The 14,778-nt window shown below is 54.3% G+C and overlaps 1 protein-coding gene across 1 annotated transcript in view; it reads right to left on the minus strand.

Annotated features, from left to right (window-relative positions):
• SHB (SH2 domain containing adaptor protein B) overlaps window positions 1–14,778 on the minus strand; it is a 132,311-nt gene that overhangs the window by 13,963 nt on the left and 103,570 nt on the right. Inside the window, exon 5 of the mRNA XM_060101368.1 lies at window positions 10,178–10,297. Coding sequence (XP_059957351.1) covers window positions 10,178–10,297 — 120 coding nt within the window. The remainder of the gene's footprint in view (window positions 1–10,177; window positions 10,298–14,778) is intronic.

The following is a 14,778-nucleotide window of genomic DNA, read 5'->3' on the forward strand; positions in this document are numbered from 1 at the left end:
CTCCGCGGTATGTGGGATCTTCCCAGACCAGGGCACGAACCTGTTTCCCCTGCGTCGGCAGGCGGACTCTCAACCACTGCGCCACCAGGGAAGCCCCAGGGTTTTTTTTTAATTTTTGAATTTTATTTATTTTTTTATACAGCCGGTTCTTATTATTTATCTATTTTATACATATTAGTGTATACATGTCAATCCCAATCTCCCAATTCATCTCACCACCACCGCACCCTCCCCGCCACTTTCCCCCCTTGGTGTCCATAAGTTTGTTCTCTACATCTGTGTCTCTATTTCTGCCCTGCAAACCAGTTCATCTGTACCATTTTTCTAGGTTCCACATATATGCATTAATATACGATATTTGTTTTTCTCTTTCTGACTTACTTCACTCTGTATGAGAGTCTCTAGATCCATCCATGTCTCTACAAATGACCCAATTTCGTTCAGAAAAGGGCAGATTCGAGGCACAAAATGGAAGTGTGTGCACGTGTGAGTGTGACACACCCACACTCATACACAGCAAAATATCATTTTTATAGCTTTAGCGTTTGAACTGTGGGAGCAAAGACGAGAGCTATAAAATCTGACATCCGATTTTATAAATCTGCCCCAAATACCAAGAATGTTTATGGAGAAAATGGGAGAGAAAATATAGTGTTATGGGCTCAGAAGGGTAATAACCCTGGGATGGAAGTTGAGACATCTGGGCTCTGCCAGCAACTCGCTGCGGGACCTTGGGAAGGTCCTTTTCCCTTCCTGTGCCTGTTTCTCTCATCCGAAAGCCAGGGTCTTGACCTGGATGATTCAAGACCCTTCTGGCTGCAAGGGTCTGAAGGTATGGGGAGCAGGAAACCTTGGGATTTTACTGAATGAAGCTGGTTGCTTCAAGCCCTGCCAAATGCCTCTGGGCGGGGGCTGATCGCATTTCCTCCGGGGGGGCCTTTGAGTTATTTACCTAGCTGTTAGCAAAGTAAGACCCCCAATACTCCCCCGGGGAAAGCACAAGGCTCTGTAAATAATACCACCTGCATTCATCCAGACACTCAGGGTTTACTAAGAGCTTTCCCTTGCGGTGCGTCCCTGAGCCTCGGGGCTGAGGCTCAAGAGACGTGAAATAACTCGCTGGGTGACCCTCATGGCTGGTGGAAGCAGTGGGATTCAGGCCCTGGTCCTCTGGTCCCTGACTGCATCTTTCTCCATGTTGCTGTATCTGCTGATGGCAGATACAAGGTCTGTATCTGTCACCATGGCCTGCCCTTGCAGCACCCCACATGCCCTCCCAATCAAGCCATTCCATTCCCAGATGGCTTTTGCAAAAATATTATTAAATAAGTCCTATTAACAAGATGTTAGAAATGTGATTGGAAAGAAATATTTTTCTCATTTAAAGAGACCACCCAGTGCCTCAGAAGGGAAGCTGTCCCAGGGCACAAGAGGCTTCCTGGCAACAGTTGGAACGCCTCCCACGGCAGGCGAGCCTTACGGGGAGATTTATGGGGGCTGATATGAGATAATTAAAAACCAGCTGGAAATGTAATCAGGGTGGCTCTGACTCTGGAGGGGACCAGGGAGCTCTCGGGGGAGCAAAGGGCAATGCCGTGTGCTTGGCTGGGAGGGGAGATGCAGCAAGTCAGGGAGGGAAAACCCAGCCCATCAGCAGGCACGCTGGGCACTGCCAGGCTGGTGGGTGCTCTGGACAATGGGTTGGCAGCGTGAGTGCGGGCACCCCTTGCCTCTGGTTTTGGGCAGCTGAGTTAGGACGAGTTTCCTGGGTTTTTCAAAACCATTCCAGGTCCATGTTGCCGCTGGTGGTGCCACCACTCACCCGGCTGTTCAGAAATCTGGATGAGGCCCCTGACTTCTCGCTCTTTCTCACCCTCTTCACTTCTACCAGGACACAGCCTCTGTTCTACTCCCACTGCCCTAGGCCTCCGCTGAGCTGTTGCAGCCTCCTCAGCAGCCAGCGCTTCACCCCCATCTGCCTTCCAGACACCTCCACGGTCAGACGGGGTTTCTGAAAACCTCTGTCTCTGAAGTTCACTGTTTTCATTTAGTCTCCTGCACGGGGCGTTTGAGGAGCTCCTAATTGCACCACTTCCTTTAAACCTTTTAGAAGGAGAAAACACGTCGCACACTAATTGAGCAGAAAGTTCAGTCTCCCTCCATCAGTGCTGAAAGGATGTGAAATCCTCTGTGTAGTGAGAGCAAAGAGGCAGACGGCCCCTCTTCCCTGCCTGCCCTTTGTCTCAGGCCGATGCAAATGCTGCCAGAAAACAGGACCTGGATGGGAAGCCGGGAGGCAAACAAGCTTCTTCCTCTCTCTGGTCTCAGTTTCTCTACCTGTACAGGGCATTGGGCCAGGGGATGTAAAAGGTCTCCTTCTGTTCCCTAAATCCCAAGATTTCTGCTCAAGTGTACTTAATATATGAGAGCTACTGTCCTGGACCAGGTTCTGGTTCTTGTAATCGACTTATAATGTCTGAAGATGTGGAGGGAGAGATAGAGGGCCAGCAGGACAGTGAGGGGGACAGAAAGGAATGCCTGTTGAAGTGGTCATCATCTTCAGGTACTGATCAAGAACTGGGAGATCAGAGAGGTTAAGTGACTTACCCAAGGTCACACAGCCAGAACAAGGGCAGCCTGGATTTGACTCTAGCCCTGTGATTTGAGTCTTAGTCATAACAATGCAGGATTTTCTCAAGTTGCAGCCTGCATAAATTCTAAAATCCCACCACCATAAAGGGGAGTAGCTGCGGGCATGGACAGGTCCAGACAATTCTCAAGGCTCTGGACCACACCAAGCTCTTTCCTCAATAACCCATGGCTCTCCAAAGTCTGTAACAAAGACAGTGGGCTACCACTCACTTAATGCCTGCTGGGCACATGCCAAGCACTTCACGTATATCATCTCTTCAGGAATACCTCTGTAAAACCCATTTTATAGATGAGGAAATTGAGGCTCAGAGATGTTAAGTCCCTTTGTCCAAGACCACCCTGCTAGTAAGTGGTAGAGCTGGGCTTCAAGAGCCCAATCCAGACTGATCCAGAGCCCATGTCTTCTGCTGCACAGAGCTGCCTCTATCCTGGGGAGACGGGGAGGAGTTAGTGATGGGATATATTGAAAACTGTGGATTGGAAAGTAGGCAGCTTCTCTCCTCCTGGGCTGCTGTTTCCTGAGAATGGGCAGCTCCTTACCCTGCCCATCCCCAACTGCCTCAACCCTCCTCACTTCCCAAGGCCCACGTCAAAACCCCTCCTCACTCCACCCCTTCCTGCCATCACTGTCTGCCTGGAGTCAGTCAGCTACCCCTGTGCCGGTCTGCCTGACCCCCACCTCTCTTTCTTCTGTACTCCCCCATCTCCAGCCCTCACACCCACCTGGCAGCTCAGAGAGGTGCAGAGTCACGGGAGCAGGCAGCCAGGAACCCAGGGCCCTGGTCAGCAGAGCTGGGCAGTGCCCCGGGCGGCACACACCTGCCTTTCTTGAAGCTCTGCCCTCAGGGGCAGGCTGGGGAGGAGAGCAAGTGGTGGTGATGGAGTCCTACATCCTGGAGCAGGAGGTCATGCTGGGCAGGGAACCCAACAACGGCCGGGCAGGCTCTACTGTCGTCTGGGGGACTACCCTGGGGGCTTGGCCATGGGAGCAGCCCCCATGGAGCTGAGAGGCTGGAGCCTCAGATGTCGACCCGACAAGGGGCGCTCAGACGGCAGAGGGGAATGAAGTCCGTGCTCCCTGCCGATGATCTCAGGGCAAGCAGCCTTTCCTCATCCCCCGCCCCTCCCCGCCCCACAAACCTTTATTATTTCTTGCTCCTGGCTGTCAGCAGCAACAAACTAAGATTAATCACCGGCCCGCCTGCCTAGACCCAGACATGCCTACTGTTTGAAAACTCTCTCCTCTACTATATAAATCAACGAGGGGAGAGAAGAAAGAAAAACAACTGTAACAGAAATGTGCCCCCAGCGCCCCTGGAACGCAGCCCATCAGCTCCTCTGGCCCCGCTACGCTCACCACCCTCCCAGGAAGCATCTGTTGGGTGAAGACTGGCTGCCCAGCAGTCAGCACAAACCCCCAGCTCCAAGCAGGAACCTAACAGGCCTCGTTTAGCCATCAGAGCAGGAGGCATTTTCTTGTCCTGCCCCCTCCTTCCCACCTGGAGAAGGAGGTGGGGCCTTCCCACCATCCTTAGGACTGAGCAGAAAGACAGCTTGTCCTGACCGTAGAGTCTTGGACCTGGAAGCAAATTTACGAATCAAATGCCAGACCCTCTTTCTATGGGAACGGGGGAAGACACTGGCCCGTGTCATCCAGAAGCAGATATAGCCCAGACGCACCCCGAAGGCGCTTGACCTGGCCCTGTCCACCTTGCTGCCTCCACGGCAATTTCTAAAGGCTCTGGGAAAGCTGGGAGGAGTGGAGACTGGCATATACCTGCTGAGCTGCATTAATTATTACAACAACGTCATGAGAGTGGCCTACGTGGCTTTCTAGGTGGTAATCAGGGAGGTAAAGTCATTGGCCGAGAACCACACAGCAGGTAAGAGATGGAGCTAGGATTCGAACCCAGGTATCGCTGACTGCAGAGCCCATGCTTTTCCCTCTACATCTTTAAAAGGGCTGCCCAGGATCTCCCCTTGGGACGCGTGCCCACGTGCTGCCCACCTCTTGGACTGTGCTAGCTCGGGTGGCATGTCTGTGGACATGTCGGGGAGAGGGAGGCAGAGTAGTGTTCCATTTGACACCTTGGTTCATGAATGGTTCTAGAATACAGCTCTGGGGACATGACTGCGACGCTGCTCAAAACCTTTAGGAACGCTCCCTGCCCTACAGGTTAGAGTCCCCAGTTCCTCAGCCTGATGACTAGGGCCACCCCTTTCCTTGGCTCCCATCAATGTTATCTGTTGTTCTTACACAAGCTCTGCACTTCCTGCCTCTGTGCCATTCCCTCTGCCTGGCTGCCCTCTCTACCCTGTGCACAGGTCTAAGATCTGCCCAGCCTTCAAATACCCCCTCTTTTGGTTCCTTCCCTCTTTCACAGCCCTGAGCACTTTCTGCCTTGGGGAGCCTTAAACACGTTCTATGAGTATCTGAGTTACCCATGTAAATACCACTTCTTCCCCGCTTGGGCTATGAACTCCTGGAGACTGAAGCCCACTAAATAACAAGACACTGAAGGGGCAGAACTTATGGGCTAAGGAAGGCTCCTGAGTGATCAGGGCTGAGTTGTCCCCTGATGGAAAAAGGTCAGACCCCAGAAATGTCTCCTGAGGTCAGAATCTGGGCTATGCATTTGCAAGGATGCTGTGAAGTTTGCCTTTGGGGATTTGAAAGCTGAGGCCCCTTTGTGAGGGCTCCCTGGGGCCATGTTCCCCACTGGAGTTGGGGCTCTGAGTGTTTAAAGAGAACAGGGCTGGGACCTTGTCAAAGGAGCAGGGGCATCCCTGCTGAGGCCTCAGGAGGGCCACTCTGTCTGCCCCCATCCCAGGGCGGCACCCAGAGCAGGCCCTGGCGTTCTCTCTGCCTCCCCGGCCCTCAGCGGCAAACCCTCTGGTCTTTGGAGTCCTGTTTCCCTCACCTTGTCCAGATTCCTTTGCAAAAACTCATGAAACTAGAACTTGCAAAGAGTCATTCACAGTCCAAAGTGCCTAAAGAACCCTTTTAATGAGATTTTTCATCCCTTTCCCCCACTGCTTGCCTTTCCAAACAGTAAACTGTGTTAGAGGGTGATGTTTTCTTGCCAACTTCTAAAAGCTCAAACTTTCACTTCCCTGAGGCTACAGTGAGTATAGCAGGGGTCAATGGTTGGTGCTGGGGCCAACGTGTGTGCTGATGGCTGAGAGGGCGCCAAGGGTCTGATGCCCTGTCAGGTCAGGCTGGAGAGGGGAAGAGGGAGAGTTCTGCAGAAGGAGGGGATGAGGGCAGTGTTCAAAAGCAATGAGGCAAGACCTCTGCAAGACTGCTTCACGGGTGGGGGCGTCCGCCATGGAGGGGACTTGGATGCGAGGAGGTGAGGGAGGCAGGCGCCATCTTGGATTGCCACAGGTGCGGGGGGTTTTGATGAAGGGGCAGGTGGGTGGCAACTTAGGCTGGTCCAGGGATCTGCCTGCTCCCCACAGTGGGAAGCAGTCGCCATCTCTCTTGTCAGTGTGGTCAACTGCCAGCTGGGGAGCTGGTCAGTCACAAATCCCCTCTGGGTCTCAGTCTCCCCAGCCATGAAGCAAAGGGACTGGACCACGCAGGCCTCTACGGTTGCTTCCGATGACCTTCTGGCTGGTGTAAGGAGTGCTTGGGAGGGGGTGGGGAGACACTGGGCTGGGAGTTCTCTGCTTCCACTCCAGTCTCAGCTGGTCGGTCAGCTTCCTCTACCCTAAGGTGAGAACGAGGATGGTGATCTCCGCCCTGGCCACCCCATGGGTCTGTCCTGAGGCGAACGCGTAGGCTTTCTAAATCGTGAAATGCTGTGGATCTGCAGGGTGGAAGTGGGGTTTAAGCATACGGGCGGGTGCCTGAGAGTGGGCACTTCAGTGGCCCCGTCACTAAAAACTGAGTCTCAGCTCCTCTGCAGGGCGCGAGTCCTGCCCAGGCTCTTCTGCATCTCCAGGGCTTTGCCTGGCCTGTCCCCTCCACCTGAGATGCCCACCAACTGTCCCTGCCTGGGGAATGCCTACCCTTTCTTTAAGGCTCAAGTGTACCTCTGCGCAGCAGCTTCTCCAGACCCTCTCACTGCAGCGCCAGCTCCGGCCCCCAAGGGCCTCTGTGAAGACCTGCAAGCAACAAGGCCCAGACTGGGAGCTCTGCAGCCTGGGCCGGGACGTCCTCACCTCTGCTCCCTCTGCTGCCCAGCCCAGTGCCTGGTACCAAGGGCTCTGATAAATATCTGCTGAGGGAAGGATGGGAGGGGTGGAGGGCCCTGTCCTCTGGGGCCAGACTCCCCCAAACACTTTCTTCCACCCTAGAATAAATACCCTCATAGCATGACCGAAGGCTCACATGATAACATAGCTGAATTCCAATGTAAATTTGCACCTCACTCCTGATAATGCCACTCCCCACCCTACCCCCACCAGAGAGGCTTCAGGATGTGAGAGTCCCTGGACCTCCATGGTGGCTGGCAAAGCTGGCACTTGCCCCAAGCAGGCGAGACATTCAATACCAGGGCAGTTCCATTTGTGGTTGAGGTGATGAATGCCAGGTGTCACTCCCTGGCCGGCAGCCTGACTGGTCACTGGGAACTGAGGCTGCTCTGGAAAACAAGCCCACCTCCACTTAGCAGGCTGCCCTGGCCAGCCACGGATGGCCTAGCCCTCCTCCCCACTTCTGGCCTTCTTCAAGAGAAAGCTGACCAGGTAAGACCACCCCTCTGGCGTTTGGGAGCTAATGGCTCCTGACAAGCATGCAAAACTAAACCCTCCACCTCCAGCACCCATGGGCAGAGATCAGTCATCCAAATTGCACTTCCTGATAATGAGAACTGACAGGACGGGTCCAGGAAGACAAACCTGGGTCTGACGGCAGATTGCTCTGATCTGGGATCCCAGCGCAGGCCCCTGGGCTGCGCCCTCAGTCTCCTCCACCTCCTCCCCTCGCCTGGGAGGTGCAGGGGATCCTGCCACAGCACTCCAAGGACAATGGGTGGCTGAGCCCACGGGCAGGGGAACTCCCGAGAGCCAGAGACACTGAAAAGCATCGATGTAAGGAGAGCAGCGTCACCTCTCATGCACAGATGAGGACACTGAGGCTCAAAAAGGTGACGTGGCTGCCAAGGCCACAAGGCCAGCGAGTGGGGAAGCCCGGCCCCTGGACTATAAGCCTGTTACAGAGCAGAAGAGAATCAAGGCACTCTCCATCCCGAGAGTGGTCCTACAGTCTAGGGAAGGGAGCAAACCAGGAACGAAAAGGGAATTATGCTCTTAGGACTTTGACAGAAACACTCTTCTGAAGACCCATCTGTGAGCTAGCATTTGGGCCTGTTTGTGTAACGGAGGGCATGGGCTCAGGGCACTGAGGAATGGAGAACGCGGGCACTGCTGGCCTGAGTACTCCCGCCACTGGCTCGAGATCCCTTGTGTGCTCCCATGCTGGCGCCTCAGCCCCAAAACATCCTGGGAACTTGGGAGGCTGTTTCTTCCTTGCAGGCAGGGCTGTGGCGGGGTCACCAGGGGCCCCAATGTCCAGCCAGGCCTGCCCAGTGCAGGGGCCCAGCACACGCCCAGTGAATAAACAGAAGTGCGATGGGGCCCTGGCCCTCATGGTGAACGACTGGGCCTGGCATGGGGAGCCCCGCCCTTTTCTCTGTGCATTCAATCAGCCCTCTCGGGAAGACGCCTCTGGCCTGGTCCCACATGACAGAATTCCAGGAAGAATAAGATCCACTGAGGAACTCAGAGATTGCCAGCATAGTGAGAGTGAGGAAGCCCAGGGAGTGGGCAGGCTGTCTGGGTCACCAGGGAAGGGTGGTGACACAGGAGTCCCATCTCTGATGTCACCTGCTTCTTCTACCTCTTGCAGTCCAGAAAGGCACAATTCACCTTGAGGGGGGAAGGTGAAGATCTGGAAGCATCATTCATGGGTACCTGGGTTGCTAGGTTACCTTGAACAGTAAGGGAGGCAGGGGGCTGCATGGAGCAGTGGGGAGTTGAAGACCCCCTGGCTCCAGGCAGCACAGCCAGTGGTGTGCACCTGACCCCACCGTGGCCCTCTGGCTTTGGCCACCTCCAGCCCAGCCACGGTTTAGTGTATTGAATTTTCCTGGGCTGCAATAACTGGCCTGATTCTTTAAGCTGTCAGGCCTGATGGTGGACGATGAAGCATGCACGTGCTGTTTGTCCTGAGTGCCCTCCCAGCTACTTAGAAATCCCTTCCACGTCTTCCCTAGCAAGGCGGTTGTCCAGCTCCTGGTTGCACACCCCCAGTGATGAGATACTCGTTACTTCTTGAGGCAGCTTTGGATCGCTCTGATTCCTGATTGGCTCTGTTAGAGAACTGCGCCTCTCACTGACCTGGAATCTGCCTGCCCATAACTCTCCCATCTACCACTTCTGACCTGATGTCCTTGAGAAATCTGTGGCTCCCCCCGTCTCCACACACCCTCCCTTCTCCAGGTGGACTTCCAGGGCCTCTGCTTCCTGCCCAGGCTCTGCTCTGCAGTTTGTCACTGTCCCTTCTCAGGTGGGGTCAGTCCTGAGCAGAGAACACAGGCCAATCTCTCTCTCCTTGGCTGCACTGACCCTACTGACTACACAACCCGGCCTGCACAGGGCCCTCCTGACAGCTGCATCCCAGCAGGCCCTCTCTCCATCACACAGCCTTAAACAATGGCGAGTAGAGCAGAAAGGGAGCAGGCAGAGGGCTGCACCACTCCTGGTGGTCTGTGCTGGCTGAAGGGCCTGGGTTTATACCCCAGTTCTGTCACCAATTCTTTAAATCCCTCCTCTCTCCAGGCCTCGGTTTTCCTGTCTGTAAAATGGGTTTCAGACAATCCGTTGGGTTCCATCCAGTAACAGCACTAAATGATGAAGCCCTCAATCGAAAATCCCTTTTCTTATGGCAGGGCCACCTATCCTGAAAGCAATGGCCTCGTATTCAGAAAGACCTGACAAGAGATAACGCCAGCAAGATTCTTCCTGGCTCTTCCCAGTGTTCTTCACAAACTTTGTGCGACACCTAAAAGTGAAACTTTCCCAAACAGCAACCTAGAACATAAGGAAAGGGTGGTTCTCACGGTGGCAGCAGGAACAGTGGGGAGTCAAACACCCGGCCTTGAGTGCTGGCCCTGCCCCTTGGGCCAGCCATGGCCCCTCTCTGAGCCTTAGTTTCCTCATCTGCAAAATGGGGACAATATGTTTCTCATCAAAGTGCTGTGTGAGGGTTGAGAGAGGGATGAGGCATGCTAAGCACTTCTATAGTCCCTGGCTCACCATACATGTGAAAGCTATTCTTGGATATTTAATATAAATTCTAGGAAAATACCCCCCTCTTTGTGGTGGGCAGAAACAGAGGACATAAAAATTCCTCTGTATCCCAGAATAAGATCAAATTGGAAAAGCGAGGCTTGAAATAACTCATGCTGGCAAGTTTCCTTGGGGGACACTGGCGGGTCTTTCTGCCCCAGACACTGGGGCCAGGCCACACATCGCTGGAGGCTGCCGAGGGCCCAGGAGGTGGCCAAGGTGTACTCACTTCAGGGAGAGGGAGTAGTCGTGCCTGCTGGTCTGGCTGTTCCGGACAAGGTAGCTACACTCCTTGCAGAGTCGCAGCAGGTTCTCTGCATCTCCTCTGCTGATGGCTCCATGATACCATCTGCGGAGAAGAGACGAGATCAGAACCCAGCAGGGACAGACCCCCACAGCTGATACCCTGAAATCCGCTCCTCCCCGAGGAGGCTCAGCCTCTCCGAGGGCAGCTGTCGGCATCCCGGGCCTCCTTGTCACGAGGCAGTGCACGTGCGTTTGTGTGTGTGCGTAGGCCTGTGCACATGTGTGTATCTGTGCGTTCAGTCATTCACTAGACATTGACCGAATGCCTGCTGCATGCACGTCCTGGGGAGAGAACAGTGAGCAGACCTGCGATCTCCTCGCCATGAAGCTTACGGTCTAGTGTGGAGGCTATGGAGGAAACGAAGCAAGGTTGCCTGGCTCGGAACTGGCGGGATTGCTGTTTTAAGCAGCTGCCAGGGAAGCCTTCTGCAGAGAGTGACATTTCACCGTGAACCTGAAGGAGGTGAGGGAGGAAGCCACGCAGGGCAGCAGCTGGAAAAGAGCCTATCTGGCAGAAGGAAGGGCAGCAAAGGCAGGAGTGCCTGGCATGTTCTGGAAACAGCAAGGAGGCCAGCGTGGCTGGAGTGATGCAAGGCGGTGGGGTGGGTGCTGAGGCCGAAGAGGCCACGCAGCAGGGCCGGGTCGGGGGCCTTGCGCTCAAGGCAATGCAGGGACTCTGGCTTTTTCCATCTGAGTGACACAGAAGCCGTCAGAGGGCGCTGACAGGAGGGACACGTGCTGGCTCTGTGACATCTGTGGGACTAGTGGGCGGTGCTCATCACTCAGGAGAGCAGGCAGTTGGGGTGGGGGGGGGTCACACCAGTGCTCCTGCCAAGTGCATCTGGCATCGACTGGGCACGTGGAAATCCCAGTGTCACTGCTTCCGGACAGCATGTGGTGAGTGGCAGAATCAGAAGGGAGGGGTGCAGTGGCAGATGCTTGACTGCAGAACAAAAGGGGAACGTTGGTTTTCAAGACTGAAAAAGCTGAAGGTAAAATTTCAGGGGCAGAGTGAGGATGCTAAGATGCCGATCAGTGGGTCTACTCAGAACGGGTCTCCGTTTACGTCACAGTCTCTGAGGGGCTGGATCAGTGGGAAGGTGGCCAGAGGTGGGGTCAGGAGGAGAACCAGAGGTGCTGGATGGTCAAGGGTGGATCACCCTTTGGCCGCCGAGTCACAGATGCAGCTCTGCCACTGGCCAGCCGGGCAGTCTGGGGCAAGTGGCTGAACCTGGGTACACCTCGGTTCCCTATCAAGTTAGGATCACTCCACCCGTTTTGGGGTTGTGAGGATTAAATGGGATGATGCATTAAAGGGCTGGTGCACAGCCTGCAATGGGGTGAGTTTCCACAAATGGCAGCTACGAGCATCAGCTGAAAGAGACTGAACTTGTTGACGGCCAAGGGTCACTTCCCCAACTATCATTATGTTAGGCTGCTGCTTGCCGCGCAGACTGCATTTTAAGCTCCCAGGTGTATGGGGGAGGCTGCCTCCAGGACCTGCCCAGGAGTGCCCTGTGAACAGTACCCGTGAGAGTTCTGGTACAGACATTCTGCTTGGAGAAAAGCGTCGCACTGCCTTTCTCTGCACTTTCTGCCATTTATAAGGCAGTGTTCTGAACAGTTAACAGCAGTGGGGATGACATAATTATAACCTAAAAAAAACCCAACCAGCTCTAGGAAAGCAAGGACTGGAGAGTGAGTATGATGTGAGTATCCCCATCCAATGAGCATGTGACCGGGTCACTGATCGCCCAGGAGGTGACCGCTCACACTCCCAGAGACGTGAAGGCTCAGGATATGCTTAAGAAAGGATACATGACTGTTTGAGAGAAGAGGTTAGACAAGGATGGAGCTAACTTTAGAAATAAGAGCTAACAGTTGTGCCATGGTTGTTTTCCTGGGAAATTTCACCTGTATAACACAGCCCCAGTGAGCTGACAAAATGCTGTTTTATTCGGAAAACAAGTTTCAGCTATTTGAAGCAGAGCCGTCCTCAGGGAAGGCCCAGAAGTGGTCTCCAGGGAAGCGCTGTCCACATCTGCCCCCTGAACACAGGACAAGCAGCACTGAGGTGGTGGCAGACAGGCCTCCGGGGGCTCTGGATCCTCGTTAAGGGTAATCCCTGGTGGGTAAACAGGATAAGCTGCTGGTTCCTTCCCCCGCTGCTCCAGTCACTCCACACGGAGAGAAAGGCAGGGGACTCAGGGTCGAGGATCAAAGGAGAACCAGGAGTTTGGGAGAGATGGGGCAAAGGACACTAGACTGGAGGATGGGGAGAGGGCAGCCACTGGCCAGACTGTCAGCAGGAGGATGGCCACCAGGAGACAGGATGGGCCTGGGTGGTCCTTGGGGTTGGGGGGCACGGCTGGGGGCCAACCCCTGTGCCCGAGGAGGCTTTGTCTGGACTGAAAAGAGATTCCAGGCAGCAGGCCATCTTGGGGATGTGCTGGACTTTGCAGAGCTGGCCACTCAGGCCAGAACCATAGGTATTAAGAAGACTCAACCATAGCCATCCAGTCCAACCAATATCCATGAGCTCATCCAATATTTACTCACCACTTACTACACCCTTGATCTCACAGGACTGATGCAGGGAGATGGAGAATCAACAAATAGATTCAGGAAACAATGTCAGATAGTGACAAGTGCTATGTAGGAATACTGGGTTTGTGAGAAGGCAGTGACTGGGGCAGGGGAGGTGCCTACTATGGATTGAATGGACAGGGGAGGACCCCAAGGAGATGGCATTTGACCTGAGAATCTGCACTGTGAGAAGGAGTCGATCATGTAAAGAGCCAAAGAAAACACATTCTCTGCAGAGGAACCAGCAAATGCAAAGGTCCAGAAGTAGGAATGAGCTTGGGGTGTTCACGGAGCAGAAAGGCAGCAAGAATGGTCCAGCACTGTGAGTGTGGTGAGTGGTACAGGGTGAGGATGGAGAGGAAGGCAGGGTCCAGTTCCCTGAGGGCTTGTGGGCCAAGGGAAGAAGTCTGATTTTATTCTAAGCAGAGGGAGGGCAATAAGAGTTTTAAACAGAGATGCTTAAGAGATACTTGCTCTGCATGATCTTACAAAAGGTTAGCCAGGCTTCCCTGAAGAGCGGCCAGAGGGGAAATGAAGCAGGAGACAAGAGAGGAGGCTTCTGCAGTGGTCCAGATGGGAGGACCTGAGATAAGAAGATGGATGGAGTCGGGCTGTGTTCTGGATGGAAAACTGGCAGAACTTAGTAATGTACTAGACGCTGGTATAATGCAAACAAAGGAATCGAGATGACTCCAGGGTTGTGGCTTGGGCAACTAGGTAGATGTGATGCCGTTTGTGGAGGTGGGGAAGCTGGGGAGGAGAGGGTGTCCAGGAGATGAGGAGTCCAACATGTTAAATTCAAGATGCCCATTCGTCAGCCAAGTGAAGATTCCACGAAGGCAGCTGGACGTAGGAGTTGGGAGTTCTGGGAGAGGTGTGGGCTGGGGAAGTGCACTGGTGAATCACCACCAGCATCCTGAGACTACCCAGGGAGAGCATGTAGCTGGAAACTGAGCCTCGGACAGTCTAACCTTCAGGTCAGGTTGAGGCAAGGATCCGGCGGGGGAGGCAGGAGCGAAACCAGGAGCAGAGACTGTCTCCGAAGGAGGGAGCTGTCTACTGTGCTGGCTGCCACAGAGGTCAGAGGAGGTCACCTGGTGACCCGGGCAGAAAAGGGAAGCAGATTGTGGTGGGTGAGAGAGTGGCAGGTGATGGAAGGGAGAGAGGACATGCTGACACGTGGGAAAAAGTTCCCAAAACCTTCTTTGGGGACATTGTCCATTGAGTGGACAGCTAGCTATTCACTGAGCACCTACTATGTGCCAGGCACTGTTCCAGGCACTGAGCAGTGGTGACCCAGGCAAGTTCCTGCCCTCATGGAGCTTATGTTCCCAACAGGGGCCAGAGCCAGAGGGGGATGTCCAGTCAGGATTACTTCTTTATTTACTTTAAGAAGTTCATGACTGGCACATGTTTATATGCTGATGGTAATAATGACGCAGGACGGAGGGGGAGGTGGGCTGCCTGAAGAAGGCCAGAAGCAGTTGCCCTGAGTACCCGAGCAGCCTTTCCACCGTCCCAGGAGAGCAACCAAAGTGGTAGGGGTACTCGGGCAGATGTGTGACTGTCCACCCTCAAGAACCCTCTAAGACTGGGGCACACCCCTCAGTGTTCCCATGTTCCCTCTGTGCTAGGGTGGAGAGAAGTCGGAGCGTGAAAGGGCCCCCTAATCTCTGAGGCAACAGCAGTCCAGGTGGGGGATACAGTGAACCTGGGTCCTCAGGCTCCGCAGGAAGTGGGATGTTATTTAAGCCCATCTCTCAGGTGATGAGGCAGGGTCTCCAGCAGGCCAGAATAATCCCGGAGAGATGAGACAAGGTGGGGTGGGAAAAGCCAGTCATGACTCTGGACTTGGCCGAGGGCCTTGTTGGGTGGGAATGGGAAAGGAAAGGCAGAACTGCCCTCAAGGGGCCCATGAAGTTCCATCTGGGGGTAGGA

Source organism: Mesoplodon densirostris, chromosome 6, assembly GCF_025265405.1.
Source record: "Mesoplodon densirostris isolate mMesDen1 chromosome 6, mMesDen1 primary haplotype, whole genome shotgun sequence".
NCBI lineage: Eukaryota > Metazoa > Chordata > Mammalia > Artiodactyla > Ziphiidae > Mesoplodon > Mesoplodon densirostris.